The 21,311-nt window shown below is 39.9% G+C and overlaps 1 protein-coding gene across 1 annotated transcript; it reads right to left on the bottom strand.

Moving 5' to 3' along the window:
• Nucleotides 1-1,995: 1,995 nt before the first annotated feature.
• tars2 (threonyl-tRNA synthetase 2, mitochondrial) lies at nucleotides 1,996-20,078 on the bottom strand. Its single transcript, XM_012865757.3, has 18 exons — nucleotides 19,764-20,078; nucleotides 15,461-15,642; nucleotides 15,272-15,386; nucleotides 14,470-14,591; nucleotides 13,453-13,561; nucleotides 11,029-11,093; nucleotides 10,870-10,948; nucleotides 9,398-9,544; nucleotides 9,214-9,312; nucleotides 7,798-7,967; nucleotides 7,551-7,713; nucleotides 6,949-7,086; nucleotides 5,751-5,828; nucleotides 3,903-4,003; nucleotides 3,337-3,438; nucleotides 2,664-2,736; nucleotides 2,401-2,515; nucleotides 1,996-2,239 (listed from the first exon to the last, which is right to left on the bottom strand). The coding sequence occupies exons 1-18, from the start codon at nucleotides 19,830-19,832 to the stop codon at nucleotides 2,097-2,099; spliced, it is 2,070 nt and encodes a 689-aa protein (XP_012721211.2). The 5' UTR covers nucleotides 19,833-20,078; the 3' UTR covers nucleotides 1,996-2,096.
• Nucleotides 20,079-21,311: the final 1,233 nt, after the last annotated feature.

The raw sequence follows: 21,311 nt of genomic DNA, 5'->3' as shown, positions 1-21,311 counted from the left end.
TCTGTAAATCAGTTTATGGGACAATCTGAACAAAGAAACCAAAGAATTACAATTAATATTTACAACTAAAACGACAATAAAAGCTGGTATGCTGAGTGAATGACAAGTTGTAATGCAAAGTAAATAATCATGTCAAATATTTTAAGAGTATAAAGAAAATAAATCAGCTGAGGAAGACATTCTCTTTAATTATATTTGATTTTGTTATATTCCGATGCTTATTGTGTTGTTGCTGTTTTGTAAATGTATAGCTTTAGGTAAAAGGGGCAAATACGATTATTCTTTCTGCTCCCTTTCACTCAATAGTTTAGAATATTTGCTTTTGTTTGAACACAATGAATGAAATTAAAAGATACAATAGAAAAATAAACTAATAATTCAGCAAAATCAGAATGTTACCAAGAATGGCAGCTTTTTAAAATTCATCTTCCAACTCATTTCAGACCTGCTTAAAAAATTATAATTGAGATTTTTCTGTTAACTTGAGCCACAGTACTTTTTTTTCTACCACAATGATAATTTGCCATCATAGAAACACTGTTTATGCAATAAAATTAAAATAATGTGACACTCAGTGCTATTCTATAGTTTAGATAATTGAAGTGAAACACAATTACACGGACTGAGATTTGCAGGCCCTTATTTCTGTTAATTGTGAATTTCAGTTTACAGCTAATGAAAACAAATCTTTTAAGATCAGGATATTTCCTCCATCATCATCATCATCATCATCATCATCATCAGGTCAAAATCTCTCACTGGTTCTTGACTCAAAATCTGTAAAAGGATTGATTTTCCAGCCAACTAATTCTGCTCTTTACATTTCTTGCTAATAGGAAATGTTTAGGGTTGGGCAATAAATGGAGATTTTAAAAATATTTTTGTGAAAGGGATATAAAATTAGACTATACTGTTTATATTTAGGTCTATGTTGTGTTAGAATTATACTTTTATGTATTCCAGTAGGTTATATTTCAGCCTTTCCTCGTTTATCTACAGCTGTTTGTTAGAAATTGTGCCTGTGAGACTTAAAATAAAGCTTTGATTCAGAGATGCCTTTTTATAATTACTAGAAAATCATATCAAGATAAATATCGCATCTGTTTTCAGCCCAAATATATCAAGATAATTTTGGTCCATACCGCCTGGCCCTACTTAAATAACTAAGATGCCAAACATGTCTGGTCACCAAACATCAATACGTTGCCAAATCGAATCCTTGTTTTTAATCTCAAAGGTTTGCAGAGCAGTAGCACTGTCCACTTTATTCACATATTATTGACTTCTGTTAGAGGTTCTGTGAAGATTAAAGCAAGGCAACGCCAGTCATAGGGTATGAAAATTGCTTTTTTTCCCCCCGTTTTACTTTTTTCAGTGTCTTACGTAACAAAAATTCTGTTTTATGATCTTAAAAAGCCTGTCGATTACTTGCTATGAATGTTTTTTACTAGTTTGAATCTGACTTTATAAATAACTGCAAATGCTACTTAGAAATCTGTAAGACCAAGATGGATCAGGTTCTTCCAAAGCCCAGATCTTCACCACATTGTCCTCTTTGCCTCGGTGTCACTGTTTTGACTGATGTCTTTTTTCCATCCTGTTGCCCCCTCACAATTAGGAGGAAAAGTGTCCAATCCCTTTGACCTTTACCTTGACTTGTCCGTTTCCACTAAACACATAAAAACACACGGGTCTGACTCCACGTCCACCTCTCCTATTTTAGTCAAAGCCCCATCTGTGTGTCCTCTCTCTCTCTCTCTCCCCAACAGTCTTTTAAAGGCATGCCTGGTTTTCTGCTCTCGCGTCTTCATAAACCCATGCAGGGTGAACGTCTGCATATTTAATGGCTTTTAGAGAACAAATAGCATCTGCGGCCGTGTAATGTAGATGGTCAGACCGATAATGACCTTTAAATAGCCATAAAACTCCCCCTCTGTACTTTTTTGGGTACAGATTTATCATCCCGTTCCATTAAAGGACATCGCTAACAGCATAAACATCAATGTTTATGTACTTTTATTATAACCGATAGCATTCACATTCACAAGACAAGCAAAAAGGTAACAAAACGGAGCATGAAGCCATGATTTATTCCGTTAAAAGTCGTTCTGGTTGCTCCTGGTGTCTCGTAGATGTATGAGGGACCTCAGCACCTCCTCCGTTTGCCTGCTGCCCAGCTGTTTACCCCCTCTGCTCCTAACATTCACCGCTCCACTCTCACGCTCCTTATCGCCCACCACTGCAATGCAACAGAGAGAGAGGGAGAAAAAAAACACAGACGCTCAAATATGTTAACATTGATATAAGGGAGGAAAAAGCAGGAGATGGAGCATCAGTGGGGGAAAAAAAAAACATTTATATAGGCAGCTTTAATTGGCTGCTTTCGTTATTCATCTTTACCAAATATGTAGTTGTACTGGGCCAGCTGAGCGGAGCGGATCTTCTTATTTAAGGTTGTACCCGGGTCGTCGTCTAAATCCACCGTGAAGCCAGCTTCGTGGAACTGCTCGACCACCTTAACAGGAGGGGACAAGTCTTCCTGTTAAGATTTTATCTCCTAAAAGCTTCACATATTAACAAATTAATCACGCCGGGAAAAAAAAAAAGAAAAAAAAAAAAAGGACAAAGAACGCTTTGTTGGCATTTTTCCACCATACACTGACCTGCCGGCCGTACGACTCACTGTTGCCCCCTACAGGAATCACCATGATCTGCGCCGGAGACAACCACAGAGGCCTAGTTGGGACACGAAGAGGAAGGTGAGGAGTTTTGCTCGTCATGCAGATCTCAATAAATTACAAGATTGTGTTTAAGCTTTTTTTTTTTTTAATCTAAATGCCTTTATGTGATACTTTGTTTCCAGTTTTTGTGTTCTGTTCATTTTTTCTTGTAAAGCTTTATTACTCTGTATATGACAGCGCTACACATATAAACCTGCTTCGCCAGGAGTATAATCCAAATGTAAATTTAGTCAAGAGATAAAACCCATATTAGGCAGATCCAAAACACCCAGAATATTATATTTTAACTCTTGACTCCTAAGTAAAAAAAAAAAAAAACTTTATTTGAAAATTAGAATAGTACATAAACCAATTCAAATAATTTAAACATTATAAACATTATGGTCATAGATTTAAGTCCAAATCATCTAAATAAACAGAGAAACACTTTAAATACATAACTTCAGATGCATTAAACCTATATAAATACAAGTACACTTTATGAAATGAATTACTGTCATATATACATTTTAGAATATGCTAATATGTTTAGATGTAGCCAAAAAAAACAGTGTTTTGTAACGTATCAGCCTCATAGAAATAATACGCTTATCACCATTTGCCTCCAAAGTTTTCAGCCAGTATAGCGATCATCCTCTCCAGCGACCCGAGGACGGCGCGGTGGATCATCACTGGCCGGTGCAGCTGTCCGTCTCGTCTGAGACACGTTAAAAGATGATTAGGTCAAAGTACAAATCGATGAGGCCGGCCAATTTAAGGATTTCTTTCTAAAAGGGTATCAATATCTGCTAAAGCAGCCAAACAAATAGCCCTCAGCCTTCTTTGTTTCTTCACTCTTTTGTTGTCAGAAAATCGAATAAATCACGACACACATCTGAGCTGCAATAGGATCTTTTCCGGGTGATGGAAGGAGATTAACAAGAAGTAAACAGAGATTAGAAGAAGAAGAAGAGAGTAAGCTTACTAGATGGTAAATTAATCATTCACGACTAAATTAGCCACCTCTTAGGTTGTTATATAACGGGCCGTTACAGATGAGCATGCGAGTTTACATTAAAAAAAAAGATAAGAGATGGCAGAACATTGGAGGTTTAAAGCAGCACAGATGTAGGAATGTTTCAGCGAGCGAGGGCCAAACGCAGCAGATCTGAACCGACTCACCCGACATACTGGAGGCTGAATCTGATGGGCAGCTGGAAGTCGAGCTGGATTGTGGCACACTGATGTTGTCGGCCAATAGCGTCTTTAATCTGGATGTCGATCTGAGATGAAACGGAGCAGAGATTCTTGGTGTCTGGACTCACTTTAGAGCTCTTTGACACCACACATCAGGTCCAAAGCACATTCTTGTGGGCTGAACTGCTTACAAACTGGTTTCTGGGAGGAGCTGCAGGTTTCTAGCTGTGGCCGGCATGGCCTCGCCACGCAGCCGTGAGGAATGTGTGTTTGGGGGTGTAAGGCTGTGTGTCTCTACCTCCTACCTGACCCGACTTACCTCCTACTCTCTCATGTCTACCTAAAGCCAACATTCAGCTGCACTAATAGGGAAGCTCTAATGGGAAAGAACGCTCCACACTGAGCAGAAAACTGTGAAAACTCAGCAAAACATTGGTAAAATCACTCATACTTTAAGATCTGTAAGATTTTAAATTAGTTGCATCGATCTGAACCTAAAGCAGCTTAACTGAACATCAGAGATTGGAAACGAGGCTCATCTGGAGAAGATAACCTTTGAATTCTAGCAACACTAGAATTACTGGGGTTTCATTTTCCTCTATAACTTGTATAAAATCACTCAAAACTCTTCAAAGGTACAAGTGTAGAGACTTTAAAATGTTCTGCAGCCATATTACCTGATGATTTTACATCAGATACATGCTGAAACAGCCTTAGAGGTTCAAAATGCTAGCGTGATGCTGCAGGACTTACTCCCTCCATCTCTACTGAAGGCTGAAAGCAGAAGTTTGTGAGTTTGCTGGTGAAGATTCTCAGTCATCCAGGTCATGGTTATTTAAAAAAAGAGGTAAAAAACAAAGCAACTGGACTTGTTTTCCGTAGTTTGAAGACGTTTCGCTTCCTATCCAAAGAAAGCTTCCTGGAGAGGAAGTGAAACGTCTTCAAACTACGGAAAACAAGTCCAGTTGCTTTGTTTTTTACTTTTTTTCCCCAGTAGTTTGTGAGTTTGTGCTTGTCAAGGGTTTAGAAGAGCATAGCTCACATTGCTGCAGACCCACACATCCTGGACACAAACTGTTCACACCTTTACCTTCATGTTGACGCCACAGAGCGCTGTTTAAAAAAACCAGGTGCCACAGAGAGAGTTTCTCCATCTGATAAATACACTGAACACCTCACGGCCTGAGCAGTAAAGCTATACCGAAACAAAACAAGGACACAACCTGATTTTTTGCTCTATATATAAAGAATGCCTGTAACCCCACATACATTTACATGCTTGTTCTTTTTTTTTAATCCTTTATTTACTCTTAAGTTTACATCTTAATGTTTGTGGACTGTGAGCGCTGAAACTAGATAAATTCCTTGTTTGCCTACAGAGTCTTGGCCAATAAAGCTGATTCTGATTTAAAATTCAACACAGTTAAAGTTAACAATATAAACCAGGAAGCAGAGAGCATTCAACCAATCACAAGAGCTTAGCCTAACCTCCACACAGCCCTGCAGATTTACAGTAATATCACCCTTTACCCAATGTAAACTTTTAATGTTTATTAAAAGCCTGAACTAAACCTTAGTCTGCTATCATAATATTGATTATAAAGTGTTTAATTTCAGGTGCCGTGTGTATTTTCTTCCATTCGGACATTTTTTTCTCTACGTGAGCCTGAAAAGCTTCTTCATGTTTCATCAATGTACCTCAGCGTTGCAAAACTACGCAAACCGTTCTACGTCTTAATCTGAATTGGCTAAGAACGATCTTAATCACCGGATCAACAGGTTTTGCTGCCGTCATTAGATGTTTGCACATTTTACCCCCCCCCCCTTGCTGACCTTTGGCCCGTAGAAAGCTCCGTCTCCAGGGTTCAGCTCCCAACGTTCCCCGAACTGCTGCAGACTCTTCTCCAGCTGCTGCTCAGACACAAACACACGAGACAGCGCCGGAGGTGAGGAGGCATAGGAGAGCTTACAGAAGATTAATTATGATCCCCATTTGGCTTTCCTGAGCGAAGGAGCTGTGGGAGCCCAGAACCATGATTACAATGAACTGAATTAAAACGGCCACAGAGCCTCTTTAAAAGGCAACCGTGGGGATTCATACATGTACATCCACACATGTACATCCACAGAGCAGATATAAGGTGGATAATTGGCCGTGTGTGACTAGCTGGTTAGTAGTATTCATCCCACTTATTCTCTAAAAAGATGCAATGAAATGTCTGCTACATGCAGGATAAACACACAGCGCTCCTATCTTGTTTTTTTCTGCCAAATCAAACCGGTTCTAGAGCTAAAAACTGGTGCTAGTTCTACACTGGTTCTTTGTTTGTTTATTTTTATAGCTCTGGGTGAGAAAATCTGCTTCTTTTTTTAAGCACCAACTTTGATCTGCAGCAGAGGAAAGAAGCACTTTCACCTGCAGCTGGAGGCGGGCTCAAGGAGACAAACAGCCAATCACGATGTGAGCAAGAAGTTTAAAACTCCAGTTGGTTTTGTTTCGTCCAATTTAAATCCATAAACTGGTAAAAACAGCTTCAACAGTAGCAAAAAGCCTAATTAGTACAGGTATAACGTGAGCTCTGTTGATATAACCCATCATAGCAGCTCCCAGCTGCTGTTTTTCACCAAATTCACCAACAACCATTTCCAGCTGGGTTCTTAAACCCATCACTCTCTTAGTAATATCGAACAGCGCTAATACACTGTTCTCTAAGCGTTGAGTTTTAGCTCAGATTGAATAAATAAATGAAGCTGGTGATGTTAGGTAGTGTGTTTGCAGGGATACTGATATTATTAATGTGACCTGGGTAGTTAAAGTGACTCCCTGCACTATTATCCTGCAGGAAAATAAAAAAATAAAAACTGATAAAACATTAAAAATTAAGAAAAAAAGTGGATTAGAGTTTGCTCTGCAGTAAACAAGCCGGTTATTATACAGAATCAGTGGTTGAGTGCTTGAGCTGCTTTGGTGGAAACCCCCCTACCGGGGACTTATTCTGGCCTTTAAGAGTGTGTGAAGGTGTGTGCTTGCCTGCTCGGCATGGTCCCACTGCTCAGGCTCCCCCAGGCACGGAGCAGGACGTGTGGAGAGCAAGCAGTGGAAGGAGAACCCAAACACTCGATAGACGCTCCGAACAAAGTCCAAACAAGCCACAATCTCCCGTTCCAGCTGGGGAGACAAGAGTTAAAACGGCGGTGGGACGGAGGCAACGGGGAGGACAGAGGCGTACAACACAACAGAGTCAGGACAGAAGGGTTCAAAGGGTTAAATTCCTGCCCAGGTAGGAAGATTGCGTCTTAAAGATTGAATTAGCATCTCAGAGGCCCGTGATCATCACGTGATTGTGATCTCTGGGAATTACTTTCAAACAAAGAGCTGGAGAACGGATATGACATGCGGCGGACCGGGATGACTGTACAGCTGCAGCGCCACACAGGGGGGGGAGGTATCATGTTAGATCGGGACAAAGACTCCCATTCATCCCGGCTGAGGCCTCCTGGAATGCCTCTGAGGTTATTTCTACAGCCCATCTAAATCATCGGGCCACATGTGTCCTTTACCTCCAGAGACACGCGGTTTAAATGGAGGACAACAAAAACCTGCGTCTTTTTTTTTTTTTTTTTTTTCTCTACCTGCTCCGGCGTGCAGAAAATGTGAGCGTCGTCCTGGCAGAACCTCCGGACGCGGGTCAGGCCTCCCAGAGCTCCAGAGAGCTCGTTACGATGCAGCGCCCCGAAGTCGGCCCAGCGCAGAGGAAGCTCCCGCCACGAGCGAGCCCGCCGCTCGAACATGAGACTAAAACCCAAAACAGAGAAGAGAAGAGTCGGTTACAGGTTGAGACGCCCACGCGTAGGAAAACGTGCGTGTCTCTGCTTTTACCAGTGGGCCGGACAGTTCATGGGCTTCAGCGCGAAGGTCTGAGAGCCCTCGGAGGTCACGGTGAACATGTTGTCGCTGTAGTGCTCCCAGTGGCCCGAGCGCTCCCATAAAGCGGTGCTGTAAAGAGTCGGGGTCACGACCTCACTGAAGCCTCGCCTTCGGTACTCACTCTGCGAAGGGGTCGGAGAGGGAAGGATGTGAGCAACAATGAGGGAAGCAGCGGGTCGAGCTGTCACAACGGCGCCATTATTAAACCTAGACTAACATCCGGACCGCCGACACGCAGGCTCATAAATCGTCAGGATCATAAACTGAACACGTTACCGTCCACAGGAGAGACCGGCGGTATCAAAAGCCCCCAGTTTCTGGTTATATTAATCCAGCTTGGGTCTCTTTTGGAGTTACTACAAACATTAAGGCATGTTTAGATTTAGTAAAACTGTATTAAGGCCATTTTTTGGTCAATTTAGCAGCCTAAATATGCACGGTTGTTACAGCTTCAATTCTAATTTCTTAACATTTACAGCAAAGAATTGAGAAGCTGAGTCCATCCTGCAGGAGGACAAAGATTTTAATCGATATTAGAAAAGTTTGGTCTTTGTTGTATAAAATGTCTTAAATTATTGAGCCAGGTGTAAGAAACTGATGTCTGTAGAAGGTTTTCCTGTACAGAGCGGTCGCCTTTTTTTTTAAAAAGGTGACCCTCTTCTGTTGGCTTTTCTGCGAGTTTCAGCAGGTTATGTTGAAGCATCTAAAGAACCTTTAAAGAATAGAATAGCACTCTTTATCAAAATAAAGATCGATTAAATCAACTAGAATAAAATTACTTTTCCAATCCTTTAAAGCTAAATAAAATGATACATTTGATTTAATTGGTCCAACTAAATATAACGAGTCACCCGGGTTATCAAGGACAGCTGATATTTCAAGCTATATGTAGTTTAAAATTAGGGTTGGACGATAATCCAATAACGATATATATTGATGGATAAACGTATATCGATGATAGAAAAAGTGGTCAATAATAAGTTCAATAGTTTTCCTTCCTTATCCATTTTAGCCATTTATGTTAATATTATAGTCGTTACATCCTTCCAACCAATCACAAACGCAGATCCAGGTACACGGCATCATTAAACCCCGCCCCCTTCAAAGAGTTCAGAGACCACGTGTTTTTTTTTTTTTTGGGTAAAAAGTTGGTTGAATAAAGGTTTGAGTTTGAATTCAGTGTTTGTGAATTCTGTATCTAAAAATAGGTTGTTAAGCAACAGCATAAAATGGCCAGGGCTGCACTTAAAATATATGTTTTGAAATTATTGATATTTATCGATTAATATGATTTCTATCTGATCGATATGATTTTTTTTCCCCCATTATCGCCCGTCCCTATTTAAAAATGTATGAAGTGAGGAGCACCTTAATAAAGTCAGTGAGCGTGTTGTAGATGTGGGCTCCTTTGGGGAGGAAGAAGCAGCTGCCCGGGCTCACGTCATTGAAGAAGAACAGCTCCTGGTCCTGTGCAAAGACATCCAATCTAATCAGCGATGGCGGGGGGAGGGAAACCTGATTTTATGATTATGTAATGCACCTCTCAGCTTACTGTTCCAATACGCCTGTGGTCTCTCCTCCTCGCCTCCTCCTGCTCCCTCTCCCACTCCTCCCTGTCCTTTTCTCCTGGAAACGCCGCTCCTAGCAGACGCGTCAGCCCGGCAGACTCCGTCTGGCTGGACAGGGTGACGGAGGACAGCTGGTGTGACACGGCAGCGGCGTGGAGGGGCCAATGACAGGAGAGAGAAGATAGTGAGCGAGCGAACAAACAGATGGCAACAGAGGAAAGGAAAGTGAAAGGCAGGCAAAAAAAGAAGGAACAGAGGAGAGCGATATTTATCTGATGGAAAGCATTGTGTTTGAGCTTGGAACAGGAAGACGGCCTCTGGCAAACACAACATCCTGCCACCGATATTTCCAGCCTGACGCTGCTCTGGTATCGCAGTCTGCCCGGTGACAGCCCAGTGTCCAACCAGACGCAGGGATCGGTGAGAAGTGGAAAGTTATATTTATGCATTAAAAGAAGGAGCCAAATGGCTCCAAATAACAGCTACAGTTCATGTGTTATTTGATTACAGCGGGACATCAAACTCTCAATCATCTTGTTGGAGGCATTAAGAAAAGGGCAGAGCTATAAAAAGGTAAAACGGTGTTTGCCTCTCAGGGGGGCTGGTTACCCTAACCTGACTCTCGGCAGATGTATGTCGCTCCGCCTAGCTTCACTCACATCCATCTGGACCTCTCCCATAGAGAGTGATTTCTCCAACCAATTTTATCATCCAGCCAATCAGGACGCAGGGCTGGAGTTTCATAGATGTGACGTAGTGGAGAAGCGACCGTGAGACTGATTCAAACAATGGCGGCTCGCATCGAGGAAGCAAGCGTTAGCATTGATGCTGCTATTTCTTCCATGTTGTCCAATCTACCTAATATTGTTTCATTAAAAGAACATCAGAGAACGGCTCTGAAAGCTTTTGTTGGTGGAAACCATGTTTTCGCCCTTCTCCCGACCGGATTTGGCAAGTTTTGTTTTCGGTTAGCGGTTAGCGCTAACTATGTTAGGAGGCCTTTAGTCCTCAACGCGGTCGGCCCGGGATCGACTCCGACCCGCAGCGCTTTGCCGCCTGTCTTCCCCCCTCTTCCTGTCAGCTCACTGTCAATAAAACGCGTGCCACTAGAGCCGCAAACACATAAAAAAAGAAAGTTGTTTTTTTTCCTGCGTCGCTATCATCAGCGTCACGGGTTAGCTTCGGTGTGAGTGGTTGAAATAGCACGTCGATAAAGATGACAGACAAGTGGCTTATCCAATCATATGCAAGGATTTTTGATAAGGCCCAGCCTTCAAAAAAGCCAATTCCTATGAAGAGGTCCCAGATGTATTTGAGTGAAACTAGGCGGAGCGACATACATCTGGCTAGAGTCGGGTTATGATTACCCACCTTGGAGCTAGAAGGAAATAAACATAATTTGAGAGCAGCTAAGCAAACATTAAGGCGAGGAGAAGACAGAGAAACATCAACGCACCTGGAACATCTTGAAGACCTTGAGGAAGCCCGTGTGTGGGAGGAGGGGCCCATTGCACACCGCTAAACTGTCCCCACACCTGAAACACGCCGAGGACAGCAGCAGGTCAGACTCTCGTCGTCACCATGAACCACAAAGCAGGTTAACACGCATACATGCCTGTAGACGGTGACAGTGGAGCTGTCGGTCTGCTCCTCAACAAGCTGCAGCCTCAGTTTACTGTCCTATGACACACAGACAAATAAAAACACAGAAAACATAAGACTAATAATGTAATAATACAAGTCACAATGTTATTCAATTGAATTAAATTTTATTTATATAGCGCCAATTCATGAAACATGTCATCTCGAGGCACTTTACAAAGTCAAATTCAATCATATTATACAGATTGGGTCAGATTATACAGATTGGTCAAAAATTTCCTATATAAGGAAACCAGTTGATTGCTTCAAAGTCTTGACAAGCAGCATTCACTCCTGGAGAAGCGCAGAGCTACAGGGAGAGTCGTCTGCATTGTCCATGGCTTTGCTGCAATCCCTCATACTGAGCAAGCATGAAGCGACAGTGGAAAGAAAAACTCCCCATTAACAGGAAGGAAAACCTCCAGCAGAACCAGTCTCAGTATGAACGGTCATCTGCCTCGACCGACTGGGGTTACAGAAGACAGAGCAGAGACACAAGAAGAGAGACAAACAAGCACAGAAGCACACATTGATCCAGTAATCTGTTCTACATTAGATAATCAGCTCTGGGAGAAATTATTGGAACATAAATTATCACAAATACAGGACTACCAGGGCTGAGTAATGAAATGATGACTTTGTTTCGATGCAGAATAGTGTTTAAAAAGTTAGACTTAGAGAACTAAAATGTTAGTTCTCAAGATACAGAAAAAACGTTCTTCTGCCGCTCAGCCAGGAACAAATGGCAGTAAATGCAACTGGAGAGAACAAAGTGTTTAAGCGTACTTAAAAAAAAAAAACTGCATCCAGGGTGAAGGTATTTAAAACATGTAGACGAGTTGCTGGATTTCTGCCTCCGAACTTTGTTTCTCCAATCCAACTTTATTTATAAAGCTCTTCGAACAAACGCAGAGACCAAAGTGCGGTACGGATAAAAGCAAAATACAGATGACGCCGATACAGCCAACAAGATTTTAGATTAATGACCTGAGAACACCGACACCATACAAAGTATCAAAAGTCAGACAGAAAAGACGTGTTTGTTACAGTAATCCAGCTGCACGCGCTTCTTTGTAAGCATGAACTTTATCTTGGTCAGTTTCCAAAGTAAAAGAAATGGATTGTCAAATTTAAGCAGAATGTCCATTTAAAAGCCAAGATTTGTGTTTGTCAGCTTCAGAAAGTGACCAGAAGACCTCAGGGTCACCGAATGCCATCACACTTGTCTTTATTTCTCTCCATCAAAATAAAACTATATTTAAAGCCATCCGCTCTCATCTCCAGCTGTCACTTCTCCAATCCTTTAAAACTAAATCAAATGATACATTTGATTTAGTTGGTCCTGCCAAATATAATGAGTCAGCCGGGTAAAACAATTCAGGGGTCCAAACAGAGTTAGGAACCCTGAATCCAACACATAAATCTGCCAATCATCTGCATAAAAGTGAAAAGAGACGGCATACTTTCAAAGAATATCTGCTCCAAGTGAGAGCAGATAAAGAGTAAAAAGAGGGGGGGACTAAAAGTGAACCCACACTAAAGGGTGAGTTAACATAAAAGCACTATATGCAGAAATGATGGGACTTATCCTGTGGTAGTGCACTTTTATGATGACGGTGTTTTATTTATATATATATATATATATATATATATATATATATATATATATATATATATATATATATATATATATATATATATATATATATATATATATATATATATATAACAAGGTGATAAGACATGATGAACTGAATATTACTACCTATGAGATGATCTGAATTTAAAAGGTCTATAAGTTTTTGATGCCGTGTTTCCTGCACCGTCTGATGCTGATGTTATGCCATATTTGGTCAGACACTTAGAACCACTTCCTAATCGTGCAGGGTTCCTTATCTCTGCAACGTGTTTATCAAATGAATGCCTTTGACTGAAATGTTGCAGAACACATTGTGACAGTTTAAAAGTGAGCTTGAGTTTTCTCTTTGATCTTAATACACTTAAAAAAAAAACAGAGCTGCTTGCAACGCTGCATCATTCCCTGTTTTATAGCAAACTCTACATTCCCCAGAACTACAAAACATGAAAGCAATAAACGCCACTACTGTGTGAAATAAAGAATGAATGGAAAAGAGTTTAAGACGCAACGAAATGTCATTTAGGACCTCATATGGAAAATCTGAATGGGCCTTAAATTCAACGCGTCTGAAGTTGCAGCAGAAATCCCATTTTTAGGTTGTGCAGAGTTATATAAAGAAATTACAGTATTAAATGGTCTTTAAGTGATGCTCCACTGATACCATTTGTTTGTGCCTGATGTAGGACGTAGTTATTTACAGTACAAATGTTAAAGGTCCCACGTGAGGATAGTATGAAACACATAGCAAGTCCGACTGACCTGAAAAAGTTCCCGAAGCTCTGCTGTGTTCAGGTCCAGTCTGAACAAAGGGAGTCTGAGCGCTGCAGCCGCCTTACATTTTGCCTCCACATCACTTAGTGATAGGGAACTGTGGAAGAAATGACACACTCAGTAGGACTCAAAAGTTCATACGTTCCCAGACTAATTTCTTTTAGATTTCCCCCGTTAGTTTATGATCTTATAGGCTAGGGGTGGCCAAGCACCTCAGCATCAAAAGCCTGAATAAAATCCAGCAGCATTGCAAAAAAGCTGAACAGCAAAATCCACATTTTTTAAATAATTGACAGGTGACAGTCCCTGGGTGCTTTGTATTTAATTTTTTAACCCAAGGCTGCTTTTCTGTTTGACGTTTTAAAATGTAAATCCTATTCTTGTGAAGTTCAGTGCCTTTTAGAAACTCCATAGCATATGATGAAATGTTATTTATTTTAGTTGTGATCCTTTAAGATGTCTCGCATAGCAAGCAGCGGGGTTTTCCATCTCCTTCAACAACAAAAATGTAAAACATTCCTCCCATTCCGATAAAAATTATTTATGCTTCTCTTCATATTTTCTTTTAGCTTTGCGCTTCCCGGCCTCCACGATGGCACAATAACACTGAACTCATGTTCAAGTGTATCTTGGCTGTCTTCGACTGGAAGAACAGCTTTTCATGATGTATCAATCTTTTTATCTTTCAGATAAGAAAATTAGAAGTCTGAAAAGTCAGTCATTTTTTTTCCCAATACTGATTTTAAAATGTTCCACACTTATGCAGACTTGTAATCAAACTCCATACTTTTCAGGACGGCATGGGAACCCTGAGTATTAGAAGTGGGTAACGACACTTAAAATAAGAAATACAGATGTAACATATATGTACGAATAAGTAAAACATTGATTCCAAGAAAATTTATTTGAGAGCTAATGTCTAACTAAGCTCAGCGAGTGAGGCTGAACCAGAACCGACATGTTTATTAAGAACAAAGTTTATTCCTTTTCAAGCGAATACGTCACCTGCTGCTCAAGACGTGGTCACAGAAAAGTCCGAGCTCAGACGCTCCTTCCCTGCACACCTCTGCTCCAAACACCCCCTCCAACACCCCCCCAAGGACACACGCTCCTGTCCGCCATGCCGCCTGTAAATAAGGGCCGTTACTGAGCGAATTAGGACCAGAGATCAAGAATCATGAATCTTTATTGTCACCATGTGTTACCATAGTGAGATTTCTTTTTTTTTGTTTTGTTTTTTTTTAGAAGGACACCGGCTCAGGATGCACACATATAACATAACATGCAGACAAACAAGAAATACTATTTTCACACTTAAAAAAGAAAAAAAAAAAGACCAATATGCTCCCTGAGAAGCTTAGAGCGTGCAAATAGTCTTTAGGTTGGAAAAGATTTGTGTCTGGGCCAAAAACTCACGATATGAGTCGTTTTGCGAACAATATGAATTACTGTGTAATGTGAATTAATCAATCAACACCCCCTCAATAAAGATCCAGAGGGTTTAACATAAAAAAAATAATCATTTAAAGGGATTCTTTACGAGTAATATAAAAATGACATCAAGAATTTTTTTTTACATGTACAGTAATATCCATTTTACGTTTGAGCTCAGAAAGGTTTAAAGGTTCGATACATAAATTGCCTTCTAGATAACTAAAGCAGTCAGTAAAAACAGGTTAGAAAAGTTAGTGGGTTCTTGTACAGCGGGTTAAATTTTTGTTTCACGGATAATCAGGGGAAAAAGAAACGTAGCTCAGGCGAGAAATTAAGAAGACAATTGAAAAAACAAAAACAAAAAAACACATACCTGTCTTCCTTCAGCTGTGTTAAACCCAAGAAGCTGCAGTTCACAGTCTGCCTCTAGAGGGCGGCCCAGCTCCCACAGCTCCCCATTCACCTTACTCACCAGGGCTCCTTTCGCCCTGCAGTCAAACTTGGCCTTACAGCATTTCACCAGTAGACATACCATACATTGGTGCATATCTTATGAATTTACCTGAGACTCTGTGCAACAAGGAGGGGCGTGGTTACTCCTGCTGTTCCCTTCACAGTTTGTCCACTAGTAACGTGGATGGAGAGGGGCTTTTCTGCAACTTCAGGTCTCCTCTTCTTGCCTCGTTGTTCCCTTAGAGACTCAAACACCCGCAGGCGCTCAGATAACGCTGGAGACAACTGAAGCTGGAGAGGAATGATGGAAAACAGGATATCAAAAGGAAGGCACAGAGGTCTACAAAAAATTATCATGATTAAAGTCTGAAAAACTTTAACTGTCATTAATATAACCAGTAATTTGTCTTTTCAGCTATAAATGCCAGCCTAAAGCTATGCTGTTGTAACAGGAACCCATTTTTAAACGTACTGTTCTACTCTAAAGATTAATATTTTATGAGGCTAATGTGTTTTGGATGAACACAGGAGGACAATAAGTTACAATAATTGTATTTTATTTGTTTCTGCTCCTCCCTGCCAACTAGAGAACGTCCGGTAATGTCAATGACGACTCTCCCAACGGTGGTCCTCAAATCATTGGCGGTCCTCAGGCTTCCTCTAGTGGTACAAATGAGAAATTCTGGTACCACCAGATTTTATTTAAATCAGTGAAATCTGAAATTTCATGTCTAACCCATGAGGAAAGGACCTCACAGAGATGGAACCCATTTTTTATTTCATACTTCTATAGTGTAATATCTGTGTTGTTATGCCATTATAATTAAACACTGATGGATATTTGGCAGATTTATCCACGGTGAACGGCTTTGAACATTAGCCATAGGTGACCCAGATATCTGAAAAGAAAGGAATGAAAAGGGGAAAAACAAAAGGACAAAATGAAGGCAGAACAACTGACAGGAGGACGAAAAAAACAAAAAGGATAAAATTCATAAAAATAAACATGAAAAGAGGAATGAAAGGATGGAGGGTCAGAAGGAACAACCAACAGAGAGGAAAATAACTTTTTTGCTCGGCCGATCCCCGAACATGGAACCACAGACTTATTCAGAGTTAAAACATTTCTTTTTAGCAGAACTTATGAATTGTAACCGCACACAACAATGGTGTTGCACTATTTATACATTGGTGTTTTCATCCGCCTGATAATCTCACTTGTAACACTTTGAGGTTTTCTTTTTAAATGTAAAGTGCATTACAAATAAAAAGGTATTATAATATCAAAAGGAGAAAAGAAAGGAACTAAAAATTGAAGGACAGAAGGAAGGGACATCAAAAAGTAGCAAGGACAGAAGGAAGCACGGGAAGAAGCTAAACACAGTAGAAAAGGAATAACTAAAGGGCAGAATAAAGAAATAACTAGAGGGCAGAAGAAAAAATAGTTTAAGCATAGAAAAAAAAAACAATTGGAAGGAGGAGAGAATAAACGAAAATAGGATTAAGTAGTAATAATAAATGGTGCAAATGGATGGATAGACTGGACCTTTAGACAAAAGGATAAGGCTGGGTGATATGGCTAAAAATAAAATATCCGATTTCTTGTTTTTTTCTTTTTACAGAATCTGATTACTCTATTTGTTTCTCTTTTGTTCATAGACAATAGCTGCAAATTTTTCTAAAAACTTATTTTTATTTCAATAATCTCTTCCGGGAGTTGATCTGAATTCAAAGTGCAACTATTCTAAGATTTAAAACCTGCTTATAAAACAAAATGGCAGGCCCCGCCATAGTAAATAATGAAAATATAACACAAAATATTTGCTGTTAACAGTGTTATACATCTAAGAAGACTTCACTTGTGTCACTTCACACCACCTTAAAAAAATAAGTAAATAAATACGTTAAAGTGCCTTGTCTTAGGGTAAAAAGGGTTCTTCTTTGGAGTATTTGACAATATATTTTCCTAAACGCATATATCCAACATTGCATGCTATTACCAAAACGATTTCCCCTTTCAGGATCTAGATAGTGCAAAGTTTCATGTTAGCCCAAGAGAGTGCATTGGCAAAAAAAATATATATAAATAAATAAATCTTTATTTTCTAAAATTAAATTTTGAGGAGTTGCAAATTGCAATTAATTGATTTATTGCCCAGCCCTACAAGAGAAGGAATAAAGTCATGAAATACAAAGATTTTCAACTACAATTGTTTTGTTCTTATCCAAAACTGGAAAAAAAAATCATCAAATTCGACACCGTTTCAGGCCAAGAGGGGACCCAGCACTCAAAAAGTTGCTAATAATCCTGGCTCTCAGTATAAACTACTAAAAAGACATGCAAGGGAGAATCTTTCCAGAACAACTTAAGAACCAGGAATAAGTGCTGGTGGCTATTCAGGCAGCACCATAAATGTCTCCATTAGTTCAGCACACTAATTTGGATTTGGTCGTTTTTGGGACATAAAAGGCAGCCAGATCAGTGTGTAAGTGACTTAGTGGCTCTCTTTGCAATGAAACACAAATCCATCTCATTCTAAATTACTTGTTTCCAACAAACACACAGTGCCAAAGGGCAAGTTGGTTTATTGCATGTTCCGATGCTATAAGAACCAGAACCGGAGAGGCAGCAATCAGTTCTTATGCTCCACTTATCTGAAATTAACTCCCAGAAGACTAAAAGTGCTGAAACCCAGAGTTCCTTTAACTCAAGGTTAAAAAACTACTTGCCTAGTTTGTTGTCCAACTTGTCTTATATCTTGACCTGCTGCTACAGTTCATATGCAGTGTTTCCCCTGTTTTCTTTTCTTATGTTATATTCATGTACAGCATTTTGAATTGTCTTGTTACTGAACTGTGATATACAAAGAAACCCGCCATGCCTATAACCTTGTATTAACACAAATAGCTGTCAATACTATCAATTAAAATTATTTGGAGTGAACTTTAAAAAGGCCAAGATACTATCAAATGTATACATTTAGCACATATTGCTCATTTAGTATTAATGGAACAGACTTTGCCTGAGTAAACCAAAGAGAGACATCTGCAAAAAATTGTAGCTATAGTGGTAGTAAAAGTGTAAAACAAGTGAGGCTAGAGACGTTAAATCAAACATATTCAGGCGGACTCCAGAGGACAGTTAGTCAATCTGTGTGCTGCTTTATTCATAGTGACCCTTTATGAGGATCCTTCTTCAGAGACCAATCAGCTCTGTCGACACTACGCATGTGAGGCTCCTGAGATGTCCAAACAACCAAATCTCTAAAGGCAGAAAAGAAGAAGAAGAAGAAGAAAAAAGCTCTAGGCTCCAACAGATCACTTGGCTCTACTAGTGCACAACGGTTTCATGCCCCAAAGAAAAGGGTAAAATTCTAATCCTAGAAAAAAATTAAATTAAAAAACAAAAATATAAAAAGGTGACAGAAAATAAGAAAACTTAGGCAATTTGCTCTCCTGAAAATAAGCTAACAGAGAGCTAAAAATTAAATACATTGCACAGGTGTAACATTATCACCAGCATGGGATACTTGACTATGCATAAAAAACTAAACACTGTATATTCTGGCACATTTTTCAGAGCCAGCAATAACTTATACAGCCATATGAGCTGCAGTCAAACACTGTTGGATTAGACAAGCTGGGCTGTGACCCTGCAGCTGGTATACCACTGTTCCCTTCGTGGACCACCTTTTACAGACTGGGACCACCCCACAAAAGCTGCAGTGTTGGAGAGTCTGACCTATTCGTTTAATCATTATAACCTGGACCTAATTAAATTTGCTCAAATCCTTATGCTGCCCATTGTTCCTGCATCCAACACCTATTTTGAGGAGAGTTGTCCTGCTGCTTAACATCCCCAACCCACTAACAGGTGACAAGATTTTTAATATTGCTCCCTTCACCTGTCAGAGCTCATAGTGTTATGTTTTGTGTAATGTCAATACAAAAAGAGGGAATGCTTGGAAATTCAAATATTCTGCTGCTTGGGACAATTTAGCTAAAGAACACCCATAATACCAGAATAGCCCAACTATTATCATGCAAGTACTTTGTAACTAATGGCTTTAATACCTCGTATGCTTTTAATTTAATGGTAGCTGACTGAGAAGACTACAAAAAATTATATAATTTAGTCCCTGAATACATTTGACATCAAACACATTGCTCTTAAATTTGTTTCCCCAAAGGCAAATTAGAGGGGAAAAAAGCAATTAGTTCACAAAAATATTTTTGCATATAATAAAAAAAGTGTGAATACGCAATTATTCTTAAGAAAAATAAAACTCTTTCAAAAGATTTACATGACCAGCTGCAGCTCATGACAGAACACTGCTACAGTAAACACACACTGCCCTGCATGCTATCGTTAGCATTAGTTAGCTTCCTGTTGCTATAACAACTCTCCGCACCTTGCTGTACCTCCTGCGTACGTGGACCGCCGACCTACTGACAAGCTTACACAGCTGCGTCACCGCCATCCCGACGGCGCCTGCCTCACACGGTCATTTACAAACACATCTCGTCTGTCTTTTCGTCCTATGCAAGCGGCCATAACAGGAAACACATTAGCAGAGCGTGGGCGACGTCCGTCTGTGACAAGAGTTGTGACGCAGAGTGCGTGCGCGCTCGCGGACCTGAACACCAGAGCGCGCCTTCATTTCGACAGATGCGGCAATAGATACAGGGCAAAGGCAGGATGCAGAGCGCCAGACATCGGAGCTATAAACACTATTGCTAAAAGCTCAAATATTAGACGTTATTAGTGATTAATTTTACGTCAGAAACTAAACTTTCTTACGCATGCGCTGACCTATTGCATCACGGCGAGTAGCAAGGCTGACCAGAGGGAGATATTTTAGTGCTTTTCTCTATTCTGATGCTGTTGCCTTCTATAGTTTTAATTAATCTGGTTGACAACTAGTCAGACCATTGAAACATTAGTAGAAAAGCAAAGTTCTCCTTAAAATAAGACTTCCACTACTAATGTTGCTAATCATATGACATTTACTGCTTCAGTACCCCTTTTTTTTATTTTGACCACGGGCGAGCTAGGATTACCAATATTATCGTATTTACACATGCACTGAAATACAATAGCGTTCTATTTTTTTTATTACCAAAAAAGTCCGCTCTAAGAATTTAATATTTTACATGTAATCCCCCTTTGAAGCCTTACTGATTATGGGGGCAAGCTTTTAACTTCAGGTTTGGCTTCAAGATGAAGTACCACCATTCTGCCGCACGGGGGAGCAAGGGAATTACAAGGGATCCAATAAGATAGGGGTGACGTCCAGCATTGCAACATCTTCCTAACTCAAGATGGGTAACGCATGTGTTCAGCTTCTTCATGAGCTTTCGGCTGAGCAATTGTAAAGTGCATCATGTATTTAAAAACAGTGAAAAGTAGAGGTTTTCTGAATATTTTACAAATGGTAAATCATAGAGTGGTTAAAACGTGACACGTTTTAACCGTAGATTAATGCCCCGGTCCAAAAAAATAAAAAATAAATAACTAAAAAAAAATTGCAGGAACAACTCGCATACAAAGGGATGTCTAGATAAAAACAGGTCTTTACCACTTAAAATCAGGTCCGGGTGTTTGTAAACGTAAGTTAAAATTCCAACAGGGTCATCAAACATTACTAGAAAGGCAAAGTTAGAATAACGGGGCAGTGTGACTAAATGGGGAAATCTTTAGTGCAACTAAAGCTTAAATAATTTTGGGTAAGAGATTTTAAACAGGAAACTGCATAGCAAACAAAATATATTAATAAGAGCTTTGTAAAATCACAAGTTGCTACATTTAGCAATAAATTGTGCCATCAAATTATAAAAATCAGTGAAACTATTACAGATGCGCCTATAATAGATGTGTTTTTTTTTTAAAGGCACTGATGTTGTATTCTATGGCTATAATGTTCTGAAAATTGCCTATTTGCTTTGAGAGGTAAGCTTGT

Source organism: Fundulus heteroclitus, chromosome 3 (genome assembly GCF_011125445.2).
Source record: "Fundulus heteroclitus isolate FHET01 chromosome 3, MU-UCD_Fhet_4.1, whole genome shotgun sequence".
In the NCBI taxonomy this organism is placed as follows: domain Eukaryota; kingdom Metazoa; phylum Chordata; class Actinopteri; order Cyprinodontiformes; family Fundulidae; genus Fundulus; species Fundulus heteroclitus.
The sequence above is the reverse complement of the archived record's forward strand: the minus strand, read 5'-3'. Positions and strand labels throughout refer to the sequence as shown.

Coding starts and splice junctions, on each gene's coding strand:
- tars2 (XM_012865757.3), bottom strand. CDS start 19,832: ATGGCGGTGACGCAGCTGTGTAAGCTTGTCAGTAGGTCGGCGGTCCAC. Junction 9,313..9,397: donor ACCACAGGCGTATTGGAACA/GTAAGCTGAGAG, acceptor GTCTTTGCACAG/GACCAGGAGCTGTTCTTCTT. Junction 2,240..2,400: donor CCAGTACAACTACATATTTG/GTAAAGATGAAT, acceptor GTTGCATTGCAG/TGGTGGGCGATAAGGAGCGT.